The sequence below is a fragment of the Alexandromys fortis genome, unplaced genomic scaffold (assembly GCF_014885135.2).
Source record: "Alexandromys fortis isolate MF-2015 unplaced genomic scaffold, M_Fortis_MF-2015_v1.1 scaffold_2_1_26212458, whole genome shotgun sequence".
Lineage (NCBI taxonomy): Eukaryota > Metazoa > Chordata > Mammalia > Rodentia > Cricetidae > Alexandromys > Alexandromys fortis.
Genome location: NW_026067930.1, coordinates 3256086 through 3269036, shown reverse-complemented (window position 1 = coordinate 3269036; position 12951 = coordinate 3256086). Strand labels below are relative to the sequence as shown.

The 12951-nt window shown below is 52.7% G+C and overlaps 1 protein-coding gene across 6 annotated transcripts in view; it reads left to right on the top strand.

Moving 5' to 3' along the window:
- Dennd3 (DENN domain containing 3) overlaps positions 1-12195 on the top strand; it is a 54112-nt gene extending 41917 nt beyond the window's left edge. Inside the window, exons 17-23 of one of the 6 annotated variants that reach the window (XM_050145095.1) lie at positions 3270-3377; positions 4983-5122; positions 5627-5784; positions 7774-7907; positions 9192-9307; positions 9390-9527; positions 10731-12195. In XM_050145095.1, the coding sequence (XP_050001052.1) occupies positions 3270-3377; positions 4983-5122; positions 5627-5784; positions 7774-7907; positions 9192-9307; positions 9390-9527; positions 10731-10931 (995 nt within the window). In that variant the 3' untranslated portion in view covers positions 10932-12195. Of the gene's footprint in view, positions 1-3269; positions 3378-4982; positions 5123-5626; positions 5785-7717; positions 9308-9389; positions 9528-10730 lie in introns of those variants that run through there. The other 5 variants (XR_007592285.1, XR_007592288.1, XR_007592286.1 and 2 more) reach the window with 5 other exon arrangements.
- The last annotated feature ends 756 nt before the right edge of the window (positions 12196-12951 follow it).

The following is a 12951-nucleotide window of genomic DNA, read 5'->3' as shown; positions in this document are numbered from 1 at the left end:
GAGAGAGAGAGAGAGAGAGAGAGAGAGAGAGAGAGAGAGAGAGATATGTGTGGACACATGCCACATGCTGTATGTGAAGGTCAGAGTCATTTTTCTTCCTTCCAGTGTGGGTCTCCAGGATTGAACTCATTATCAATTTGGGGGCACAGTGCCTAAACACTAAGCAATCTCACTGGCCCTGATTTGAGTGTCACTATTGTTCCCTTGTTTGCTTTTTTATTGTTTGTGTGAGACAGGGGAGCATTCTAGCATAGGCTACCCTGGAACTCAGTATATAGCCCAGGCAGGCCTTGAACTTACAATCCTCCCGCCCCAGTGAGTATTAGGATTATAGATGTTTTTAGGATTTTTTTAAAATCACATGATGACTTTCATTGTCACTGAACCCTGGACCATGTGGCTCCTCCCTGTCACACACTGGCTCCTTGTTTCTGTCCTGGGTGGTGTTCTATTTTACACGTAAACTGCATGTCCTGAACAACTGCAGAGTTTCCTGTCCTGCTCAGCAGACGAGAAATGTCTGGAAGGCTGCTGAGTAACTGATAGCCTTTCTGGTCAATGTTGGGGATGTGTCGGACATCCCTGGCTTCTTTGCACCTGGTTGGTCTGCTGACGGATGGACTAAGCACCAGTCTCCTATAGCTCAGGCTGGTCTTGACCGGTCTCTGTACCTGAAGATGACTTTAAACTCTGATCCTCCTGCCTCCACCTCCCAGGTGCTGGCATTACTGTGTGCCTTGATGTCCAGCATCTCTTTATCTTTACTGTGGCCAGTTTCCTGGGACAGAAATCTCCAGCATCTTTCCTGCTCATTTCTGTTTGGCTCTCCCATTCTGAAGCCATACAGAGGTCTGTATTTCAAGTTTAGGACCAGTGGGTTAAGATGATGTCTCACGCCTTCTGAGCTTCTGCCTTGTTTCCATTTTAAATGTCCTGCAGCTTCCTGCTATCGAGGCCACAGAGTGTATGTGAAGGTAAACAATAGGAAGTTCAGCTCGGGGCACAGATGGATGAAGTAGGACTGTCTGCAGAAACCATTCAGGTCCTATTGATACTGGATGTCCCTCGCCTCCTGGACCCCTTTAACATGTGGCTTACTAAGTTTAGGGCATTTGCAGAGTGGTGACACTCTTCTTGTGATGACTCTGAGACCCACTCTGCAGGAGGAATTCCCACACCTGCTTAGCATTATCTCTGGGCTCCCGGTGGGGCCATTTGTTGACTCTCTGTGATCTCATCTGTCCTGGGTGTTTCCCACACTTGGGAGCCCTCCTGAGTCCATCTTTTTGCCCAGTCCAGTGTCTCAATTCCTTCATGAGCCAGCTTGTACCGCCACTTCACTCCTTTAAAGAAACTGTATTTTGTATGGTGTGTGTGGTGTGCTTCTATATCTGCGAGTGTGTGTGTGAATGCCATGGCGTGGTGTACGCAGGCTGGAGGACAACCTCAGATGTTGGTCCCCACCTTCCACTTTGCTTCAGGTGTGTGTAAGGGTCATCTCATTTTTGTTGTTTGCTGCTGTGTATGTTAGACTAGCTGTATGTTGGGGGGAGGGTCTCCTGCCTTTGCCCTCTGTCTGTCTATAGGAATACTGGGATTGCACCCCGCTTTCCATGGGTCCTCATTCTAGTTCAGCAAGCACATAACGCACTGAGCCGCCTCCCAGTCCTTCCTCTAGTGGCTCTAGTTGTGCCGCTTGAGAGCAGTGCTTTCCTGTACCTCGTCTCCTGTAGTGGACACTGACGTTCACTGCCTTCTGCCTGATGAGGGCGGCTGTGAATGCCTGCGCAGGTTCCTGTCGTCGCTCCTGGGTGTGGAGTCAGGTTTTAAAAATAGCTGTCCAGGAATTAGAAAACACCCCAGGCTGTGTGCTTACTCACCTTGGCATATCTTCATCTTACCCTTGGTAACATCTGTCACTGTCTGTGTGGCCCTGACACTTCCTGGCCATAGAACCCGCTCCTGCCTGATCTGGGACAGCAGCCAGGAGGCTCAGGTGCTCCACGTTGCCTAGAGACCCACGGAGCCCTCCAGGAGCTCTGTCTGCCGGTCCTGGGTCTCGACAGAACTGCTCTTTTCCTCAGATGGGAATAAAATCAAATAAACATTGCACTTCAGCTGTTTATATAACTCTACACGCAGGCCTTCTCGCTTCCAGCAGTTTATGGACCGGCTTTCTAGCTCCTCTGTAAACAGTTTACAGAGTTGCCATGGGAACGCCCAGCACACGCTCTGTCATCATCACCTTGTTCCCTATGGCTCAGGAGACGCCATCTGAGCTCCGGTCACAGCACGCTGAGCTCCTAGCCCTGGTTTAAGAAATCCAGAAATACCTTCTAGTGCGTGGCTTAGCAAAGTGAAGACTCGAGACACGACAAGTCTTGATGCAGAAGCACTGGGAGTGCCTGTGATGGAAGGGTTTAAAAATACACAAAACGAAAGGAGAGCCCTAGGCAGCAGGTGGAGCGGCAGTGGCAGAGGGTCCCATCGTAGCATCCTGCGCTGCTGGAGTTCAGAGCTGTTATTTGTTTTGAAAAAAAAATGAGAACAATAGCAATTGTATCAGATGTGTGGGTTAATGAGAAAGGGAGGGTGTGGGGAGAAGCCATCATTAAGTCCCCAAGGCATCGTCCCCACTGCAGTGCAGGTAACTCATGGGGGCGGGAGGCTAGGAGGTAACTCAGGGGGTTAGCAGGAGAGTCCCTCACCCTGGCAGGTAGTCCCAGAAACCCCCAGGGAAGGTGGTTTTTGCATCGCCTAGGAACAAGAGTTGGATTGTGCAGGAAGAGATGCAAGGGTCACCCATGTTTATCCTGGCGTCATGTGCGGAGTCTTAGAAATGGAGCCAGACAGAGAAATGGGTAAGGAAGATGTGACCCAGGGCTGGAAAGATGGCTCACTATGTAAAGGCGCGTGTTCCCAAGCCTGACGACATGGTTGATGGAGAGACTGATTCCTAGTGTTTCCTGATCTCCACATGTGTTCTATGGTGTGCACATCACACATAAAATGCTAAAAGAAAATGTGACATGTACACAATGGCGTTCCGTTCAACCAGGAGAACATGCATAGCAGCGGCCTTCTTGGCCCCGCTCCCCATCAGGGATGAGGCCAGAGGGCACCTTGGATGGTATTATCCCTAATGCTGATTTCCAAGAGCGCCCCCTTCAGGCCGCATGTGGCTTTTAACCTAACGGGAGAGCTTGTGAGTTATGCGTCACTGCTGTCCTTCTTTCTGAGTCTGGTAACCCAAAGTGCTTGTGTTTCAGCACCCATGGCAGTCCCAAAGACAACCTCGGAGACCCTAAAACACAAAATTAACCCTTCAGCAGGAGAGACGGCTCCCCAAGCTGTTGACGTCTTGCTGTATACTCCAGGTAAGGTAACCTCTCACTGCTCCTGGTTGTGATGGACTTAAATCTGGGTTGGAAGTCACCGTGGCAACAATGAAGGGAAAACCCTGTGCTAGGAGAAGGGGGGTGGTTTATTTTTGACTGTAGGACAGAATCCTGAGCCACGGGGCAAAGCTGTCTTGACCACTCTGCCCACTTGGCCTTGTGGCACCCTATACTTGGGCAACAACATAGTTAGGGACCCAGAATACTCATTCCCTGCCCTCTGCAGTATGCGACAATTCAGGTATTGTGTGTCCTCAGCTCTTATCTTTGGTTGAGGAGGCTGCTGATGGCTAATGGTTGTATAACCGTGGGGTAGTGGGACAGCCTAGCTCCGTACTGGAAGCTGGAGCCCTGCCCATTTCAGTCAGTCACCACATCAGTCCCAAGTGGACGGAAGTCGAGATGAAAAAAGGCACTTACAGGCTAGTGGACCAGCACACCCAGCAGCACAGGCATGACCAGGCCAGCCCCGAATACCTGATCACCGAAGGACTCATGCATTTGACTACATTAAGGGTTTCTGGGCTGGTAAGGTGGCTAAGTGGGTAAGGGGGTTTGCTGCCAACAACCCTGAGAACCTGAGTTTGATCCCTGGAACCCACATAGTGGAAGGAGAAACTGATTCCCCAAAGTAGTCCCTGAACTTCCACTTAAGTGTGCTACACACACACACACACACACACACACACACACACACACATCAGTGGGAGCTCAGAGACTGTGCTGGCAAGTGTGTTTCTGGCATGATGACATCATGAGGGGCTCCCATCCAGCCATTCAGAGCACAACTCCCCGAGGGAGAACCAGGTATTCCAGTATTGCCAAGAGACACACACCTCATGAAAGAGGCCATCCCAACTCTGACACCATCGGCCTCGTGACCAGTTAGGGCAATGCCAGTAGAGTCACACTCTAGAGTCAAGCTGGACACAGTGACATTGACCTGTAGTCCTAGCTGCACAAGAAGCTGGGGTAGGACAACACTAGCCTGGGGAACATAGCAAGCCCTCATCTCAACAAACAAAGAGAAACATCCCCCAGAGGGCTCAAATGAATTAGTTTATGCCAGGTTGGATGTGCTGGTATGTATCTCTAATATCAGCATTCAGGAGGATGAGGCAGGAGGATAACTACAAGTTCAAGGCCAGTCTGAGCTACATGAAACTCCATCTTAAAAACACTAAATAAACAAGGATAGATACCAACCAGTAACTGTGGGTGACAACCTAAAGCAAAGGTACCCCTGCTCCACACTGTGGGTAGGTGTGGAAATCGGTGGGCACACTGTATCTTGGTTTCTCCAGTTGACCCCCTTCCTCACCAGCCACCCTCATGCTGCTTGCTTACCTGTGGGTCCTGGTGCGACAGTACATCCCCACTCCACTCAGTCTGGACTGTCCCTTCCAGGAGCTCACAAGACCCCAGACTCTCCAGGGAGGATGGCACTCTGCCATCTCCACACCCCTGCACTTGGCGCTGCACTGGCATTCTGTGGCTGTCTGCAGGACAGCCAGGTGGTAGGAGGCGGCCCCTCCCACCATTACTGATCTGACTGAAAAGTTTCGGGGCTGCTTTCCTCTTCAGGGCGCCTTGACCCTGCAGAGAAGGTTGAAGATGCACACCCCAAGTTGTGGTGTGCCCTGAATGAAGGCAAAGTGGTCGTGTTTGATGCTTCCTCCTGGACCATCCACCAGCATCGCTTTAAAGTGGGTGCCTCCAAAGTGGTGAGTGCAGCGCCCTTAACCCAGTGTGATGCTCTAAGTGATTCACCAGACTGTGTGTCCCTGGCATCACGAAGAACCCCTGACGACACGCCATCTGCAGAGGTCCTGACGGCTCGATTGGCCATTCCTGCTATCTATCTTCATTACTGCAAATCCAGCCACTTGCTAAAACTTGTCTTTACCCCCAGATCATTGCTCTCGGTGCCTCTCTGGTGATCCAGACACATTGGAAATGTCAGTGCCGGTGTGTGTTTGCTGAGGCAGTGCAGATACTGCTGCTCCTTGCAGCTCACACCATGGACCACTATCCTGTCCCTCCTGTATTTTCTGCCATGGTTTATACGTCTGTGTTCTCAATAAGGCATCTTTAAATGGAAAGGTTCTGACTGGGCCTTGCAAGACCCTGCAGGATCAGTGTTCATTCGCTGTGACTTGGGGCTAATAAGCGCAGATTGTGAACCTGGTCTGCACAGCTCACCCCACCCTTCTGTCTTGGCTCCCTAGAACTGTATGGTGATGGCAGAGCACAGCCAGGTGTGGGTGGGCTCCGAGGACTCCGTCATCTACATCATCAACGTCCACAGCATGTCCTGCAACAAACAGCTCACGGACCACCGTGCAGCGGTCACTGGCTTGGTGGTGCATGATGGGAAGAAACCCAGGTACCAGGGCCCGCTGGGGGGTAGGAAAGGGAAGAGCTTGGCTCCTAGGGGTGTGGAAGGTAAGGGTTCCTGGGCCTCGCCAGGGAAGGAGAGTCTGCAGGAGACATGTGTGGTCTGGTTCTGCTTGTGGGCAAAGAGAAAGGAGCCTTTGAGACGACAAAACCAGCATGGTGACCAGCGGCTTTCAGCCTCACAGCCAAGATTACTTAGACCAGCCTATGCTTTTGGCCAAAACTGGAAAGGGTGCGCCCAGGAAGTGCTGGTTGTGGCTGGTTTTCTCGTTTTCCAAACATCAGAAATCTGGCTTTGTACGAGAGACTATCTCTAAAATGCCACTGTGCGACATGGCTCCCTCAGGCCCCGAGAGTCACCAGAAGGCCAGCTGCCTGCAGGCCCCCCCCCCCCCCCCCCCGCTGAATCTGTAGCTAGTGTTGCACGTGTCCTGGGCGGGGGGGGGGGTCTGGAGTCCTGTTCACCTTCATTTTCAAACCCATCCAGATTGCTTCAAAGGGCTTCACCCTCCCTGCCAAAGGCATGCATGGCAGACAGCTCTGGGCTGGCTTCACCGGAGGGTGCAAGAGTTCTCCCGTCACAGGGAAACCTCATTTCACCCAGGTGTTCCTGACTTTATGACCCCCAATTCTAAGGCCAAGCCACCATGGGAGATATTTAACCCAGAAAACTCTGATTATCCTAGCCAGTGTGAGGTACAGGGAGGGTATAGATATTGCCCAGGACATTGGTGGGAGCTGGGGCATGGCCCTCAGGTTGAAGCGCCCCTCACCCCCTCACCCACCAGAGGAACCGGCATCCAGAGGCAGGTTTGGGGAAGCCCAGGGAGGTCCCCACCTCAAGGCCACCTGCTTCCTGGCTCACTTGTCCATGTCACATCCGGATGGACAATCTCCCTGTGTACTGGTCTCCCTAAACCACCTTGACAGAAAAACGCAGCAGTGGGGTGGGAAGCTTCATCTTGCTTCCCCAGATATGACGGTCGCCTCAGTACCTCCTGGCTCGTAGATGCATTAGTTCAACCTCATCTTACCACCATCTCTGGGCTCAGGTTTCCCATTTGTAAAGACATCAGTGCTACTGGGCCAGGGTATGTCAACTTGGCTATAGGTCTCTGCAGAGACTCCACTTCCAAATCAGGTCATATTCTGAGGTGCTGGGTACAGGATTCCACTGTGCCATTTCTCAGGGACACAGTGCAACCTATGATACCAGCTTGTGTCATACTGTCTTTACTTTCCTAAGAATGCCAACTTCTGCTGGGAGGTGGTGGCACACGTCTTTAATCCCAGCACTCAGGAGGCAGATGTAGGCGGATCTCTGAGTTTGAGGCCAGCTTGGTCTACAGAGCAAGTTCAGGGACAGACTCCAAAGCTACACAGAGAAATCCTGTAACGAACCCCACCACCACCACCAAAATACAAGAGTACCTTGCAGCTAGATCAGACCTGACAAAGCAATCTCCAGGGGAGGCCCAAGAGCAAGGCAGGGTCTTTAGCTGTGTGGGGCTGCCCTGGTTCTGGCAATGTCTGCCTAGCCTGTCTTCCATGCCACCCCCTAGCCAGCCCCTGTTCCCTCAAACAGTGCCAGAGGTGCTTCTCTTCTCCCAGGCCCAGTTGGACATTTAGTGCTTTCATGAGAATGACAGGAGCTGGGGCAGTACAGGAGTCACGGGTAGTACTGGCCACTGCACACCCAATTGCTACCACGGATGGCCACCCCTGGGTCCTGGCGAGCCTGTCCTCCCTAGTCCCTCTGAGTTGGACAGCCCTGCTTAGGACTTGGTGCAGTGAATGGTGACACTGGGTTCTGCTCTGACACCCCATCGAGCTCACAGTGGCTTAGGATGGGGAGCCCGACATCCCAGGCCCTGTTCTGTTCCTGCTGTGTCACACTGGTTTATCATTATCTCCATTGTCAGTGGTGCCCGGTGCCACCTGGCCTCTTCAATGCATTCGTGTATGTTCCATCCCTCAGTGAGGTCTACTCCTGTAGCCTGGACGGGACGGTCCTGGCATGGAATGTCAGCACATTGCGAGTGACCAGCCGGTTCCAGCTGCCATACGGTGACCTCATGTCCATCAGCCTGCATGGTGACCGCCTGTGGTGTTGTAAGTTTTCAGGCCGTCAGCCAGTGAGCATGATGCCCTGATCCTGCTCTGGGTTGAACCCCCTTCCCTTCATTGTATACGTTTCCAGCTTTGATTTTCAATGGTTCCTCCTCTCCTAGCAATCGTGACGCCCTAGTAGCTTGGCTCGCCACTCTCCAGGTTTTCTCTCCATTCCCTACAAGCTGGTGGCTGGCTGCCATCCTGCTCTGTGCCTGCCACTGCCTAGCTCCTTCTCGGTAACCTGCTTATGGCTGGGGGAGGGGGGGAGGTTAGCCTGGCCCAGGGACCCCGGGTTGCCGTTTGCAACATCTTCTGCGTGTGTGCCACATTTGCCTCTGAGGGCAAGCCTGGCCGGCTGAGCAACTGCCACTTATAACATTCCTAGCCCATCCCTGGAACCCCAGTGTTTAGAGCTTAGTCAGTTAGTTTGCCAAGGGGTGATGGGAGAGGTAGGTTCTAGGCTGTTTCAGAACATCCTGGGGTATAGGAGTTGCCTATAGTGGGAGTTCCCCCTGCAAACAGATATGAGCGCTCCCCAATGGCACCTTTTCTGCATGCTCTTCTTACTGTCTCTTCCTCCTGTTTCCATCTCTGTCTGTTCTCCCAGGGTCCCATATAGATCACGCTGGCCTCACATTCTCTAGGTAGCTGTGCCTCATCTTACACTTGTGATCCTCCTGCCTCCAGCTCCAACGTTGGGGTCACAGGAGTGTCACCACACACAGACTGCTGGCCTGCTCTCTCGTCCCTCCTCGTCTGCCTGCTGCTGTCCTTACTGAGTCCTTTAATCCAGCTTTATCTTTTCTGCTCTTTTCTCAGCTTCCCTCTCCACTTCCCTCTAGCCTGGGTGCTCTTAAGGGTGGCCCCGTGTGGCCTCACATCACTGGGCAGTCAGCAGGCCTTCCAGGAAATTAAGAAAACTTATTTTGCCAGCATGCGTTATCATTCCTGGTGAGTCCTGGCACCCAGGTTTCTTCATGCTTGCTATGCTTGAGAGCATCTCCCAGGACTGGGCTTGGGCTCCTGATCACCATGAAGTGACAGTCACGGAATGGGAGGTACCCTGTCTGGTAGATGTTAGAGCGTCTTGTAGGAACTGTGAAACCAGTCTCATGGTGGTCACAAGGAAAGACCCCAGCTGGGCAGTCAGTACCTGCCTAGGGAGTCCCAGGTGGCAGTACTCCTGCAGCTCCTGTGTGCTCCGTCTATCTCTCCTTTAACCCTTTGCTCCTTGTGTCTTGAGCATGCTCTGCCCATCCCTCCTCGTGGTCCTTTCTCCCACAGGTACAGGCCGCAGCATCGTGGTGGTGACAATGCAGGGTTTCCATCGTCATGAGTTGAAGATCAAGAACTCCGACCAGGCTCCCGTCCCCTTCCTGGCCTTCCAGCTTCTTCCTGAGGTACTCCAGGCCTGTGTGCTGAAGTCCAGGCTTGGGCTGTCTTGGTCACAGTGCCATTGTCCTACGGTGATTTCTATTCCAGAAGGAGCAGCTGTGGGTGGCCGGCGCGGGGTGTAGTGATCTGTATGTCTGGAGCATGAAGGACCTGGGCCAGCCTCCGCGGAAGACCCCTGTGCCAGACTGCACCGAGATTAGCTGTATGATCCGAGTGAAGAGGCAGGTGAGGTGACGGTGTCCAGCCACCTGAGAACATCCCCTCAGGCTCCTCCTTCCTTCCTTAGGGGGAAGAAGGCAGGCTGTCATGGGCCTGGGCTTCATAGCCCTCAGTCTGGGGAATGACGGACAGCCTTCCTTCCCACCAGAGCTGAAGGCCGAATCAGTGGCAGTCCCACTGGTTGAGGGGTTGGCAGGGTGGCCACTTCTCAGTGGAGACCTGCCTTTCACACAGCTTCTGGTGTTGAGGCCACGCGTGATCATCCTGGCTTGTGGCTGTACCTCTTCCATCTGGCTTAGTCCTCCCAGGGCAGCCTCTGTGTCTCCTAAGGGCGCAGTTTGCTGAAGCCTGGCCACGTCTCACCTAGGACTCTATCTTCAAACCCCTTCCCATTCTGAAAGTGTGTGAGTTTCTGGGAGATGCTACGCAACATGGTAGTCTATCCGGTTTACAGCTTTTCCACATCCAAAGTTCTAGCCCGCTCTGTCACTGACTAGGCAGTAAAGGCCTGTGGAAAGAGCTTAAGGTTTCTGTAGCCGTCTTGGGGTTTCTAGTTCTTGGCCAGAGGCTTTGGGGCTTCTGGTGAGGAAAACTGTGGTGAGTGCCTGTGGGAGGAGACTGCTGAGGTCCTGGCTAGGAAGCAAACAGCAGGAAGGGACTGGGATCCTACAGTCCCCTCTAGGGCACCTTCACCAACCTCAAACCTGGGGTATTGGAGAACACTCATTCCAATTGTAGCAATAAGGATATGAATGGGGTCTATCCTGGGGCCCCCACCTCTGTAAAATATAGTAGTGGAACAGGCCAAGAGTAGACAGTCTCAACCCCAAAGGGAGAAACTGGAACAAAAAAAAAAAAAAAAAAAAAAAAGAGGTGACAGGTCCCGGCCTAACACGTGGCAAGGAAATACCACAGGGTGTGGCCCCATTTCACAGAAGCTTAACTGGTGAGTCAGCGGTCTCCAGTGTGTGACCTTGAGGTCAGACAGCCCTTGCTCACCACACAAGCAATTATAATGGAGGCTGACCTCAGCAGGTCTCAAGTTCAGGAGGCAATGTTAGCTATGAGCACATTGTCCCTGGATTTCAGCCTTGAAGGTCTGTCCTAGGTCCACCAGGTAGTCCAGCCTCCTGGCCAGCAGGAAGGGCATGAGTTTGGGGGGCATCTGAGCACTCAGCTTCAAGGAGTACCCCTGTTTCTTCCCTACAGATCTGGGTGGGTGGCAGGGGGCTGTCACAGGGAAGACCCAGAGGGAAAATCTTTGTGATGGACGTGGAGAAGATGATAGTGGAGAAGGAGCTGGTGGCACACACTGACACTGTGAAGACCCTGTGCTCAGCCGAGGACCGCTATGTGCTGAGTGGAGCAGGCCGCGAGGAGGGCAAGATCGCCATCTGGAAAGTGGAGTGAGACCTCTGTGCCTTGTGAGAGGGCACCTCCCAACACACAGTTGCGTCCACAGCCAGTTGGGGCCCATCGTCTACTCCCAAGGGCCTTCGTTCCCAGCTGCTACCTTGGGTGAGCAGCTACATCTTACTGCCGATAACCTCCACTGTGAAGTTACCTCATATTACCTAGAATCTTCCAGAATCCACAACTGGGAGCCAGCACCACAGCTGCCAATTTAGCTGTACCACCCATGACCTCCAGTCCTCACGCCTGGCCTCTCCTCGCTGGCTCTTCATCTGTTTACTCTGCCAACACTTGGGCTTCAGCGGCGTGGCTGGGGCTGGTGTGTGGCAGTCGGCCACAGCGTCTTCCAGGTTCCACTGATTTCCTGCTTCCGGAGAGGCTCCTGAGTATTTGAGGTGAACACTGACAAAACCTGCTTGAGCTAGCCAGGCTATCCTTCCTTCAGAGCAGGTGACCGAGGCCTGCCCCAGGAAGGGGACAGTACTGCTCAGGTTTGTCTGTGCAGAAACTGGGCAGCTGAGTGGCTCGGTCTTTGCATTAAAGTTTTAACGAAGAAGAAATAATTGCAGGCAGGAAGCGCATCCCAGAAGCACACGTGTGCGTAGCTGCTTCACTGGCACACGATGCACCTGCATTTTGTGTGTCTCCTGCATGTACACACAGAGCCTCTCTCCTGAACCGCAGATCGCCATCTGCTCAGAGGCCTCTGCGTTTACCACACCACTCGTTTCATTCTGGAAGTGTTCTGTGTGGATGCTGGGCCCAGAGACGATAAGACCTGTCCCCCGTGTATCCTCCTGTGAGCTCTGCTTGGAGTCCTCTGGATCCCAACTTGGGTTTTCAGGACTTGATGTGCGCCACGTTAGAGGCGGTCACTAAAGGGCTGCCAATGGTCTGTCTCTGCAGGCCAGCGTTCAGAGGTACTTGAGCTCTTGTGAGTGGAGATGTGGGTCCAAGCTTGGAGGGTCTGTGCCACCAACTGCTGCTTCCCTTGAGGCGTGGCTCCCGTGAACATTGTACAGAGGATGCCTCCGAGCCACACCCCTTGCTAGAGTTTGTGCTTCCCGAGGGGTTCTCCAGACGTCCAGAAAGACAATGTGGCCAGCAGTCAAGGGCACAGGCTCAGCCAGTCTCTGTAAATACAGGGAGCCTGGTGTAAAAGTCCATCATGAATGGATTCTGAGTTATTTAATGCCAGTCCATGTGTGACCAGGTGTTTACAATGTGTGGATTAATATAATAAATCCTTTTTGTTAATAAATGCTGCTTGTTTGATTCAGCTGCTGTGAGCTGATAGAGAGGTCTTGAAACTGGAAGGCTGTTTTCCTTTTCTTCTTTGCAGGGCCTGTGGAAGCAGGTCTCTTCCTGCCAGACAAGGGTTCTAGCACTGAGCCATGCCCTGGCATCTTGGGAGCTGTCTTGAAGGGGATCATTTTCACTTTTGAGACAAGGTCTAATTCTGTAGCCCAGGATGATCCCAACCTCCATCCTCAGTCACCCAAGCACTGGGGTGGCAGGCATGCCAACCGCACCTGGCAGACACGGGAAACTGTTTTTAATTTCTCCATTCTAAGTACCAATCAAGTTGTTCCAACTCAGACTTCATCTCTCTCATTTGTGGAAACAATTTCTAAGGTCTCACAAGGAACAAATGACTGGCACAAAGAGCCAGAGGCTTTAGGGGACAGTCATTTACATCAAGAGGAGAAGCTTCAACAGTGATGGGACACTGGCACCAACGGGGCTTGGAGTGAGCACATGGCTCTGTATTTGTGTAAGAGCCTTGTGAGGGATTATTGGGATAGAAAAGTGCACTTTGATGCCTTTGGTTTCTTCTGTGTCTTGGACACAAATGGTTCCTTTGGCCATGGGGCTCCTCCACGTTGTGTTGTGACCCAGGCATGCATCCGGCTGAGGAAGCCTTGGGTTTGTGTGTTAAGACGGACAGCCTGGATCATGGGCAAGGCTGATCAGCCAGGATGACTCGGGCTTGCTGGGGACCTGGCCAAGAGACCAG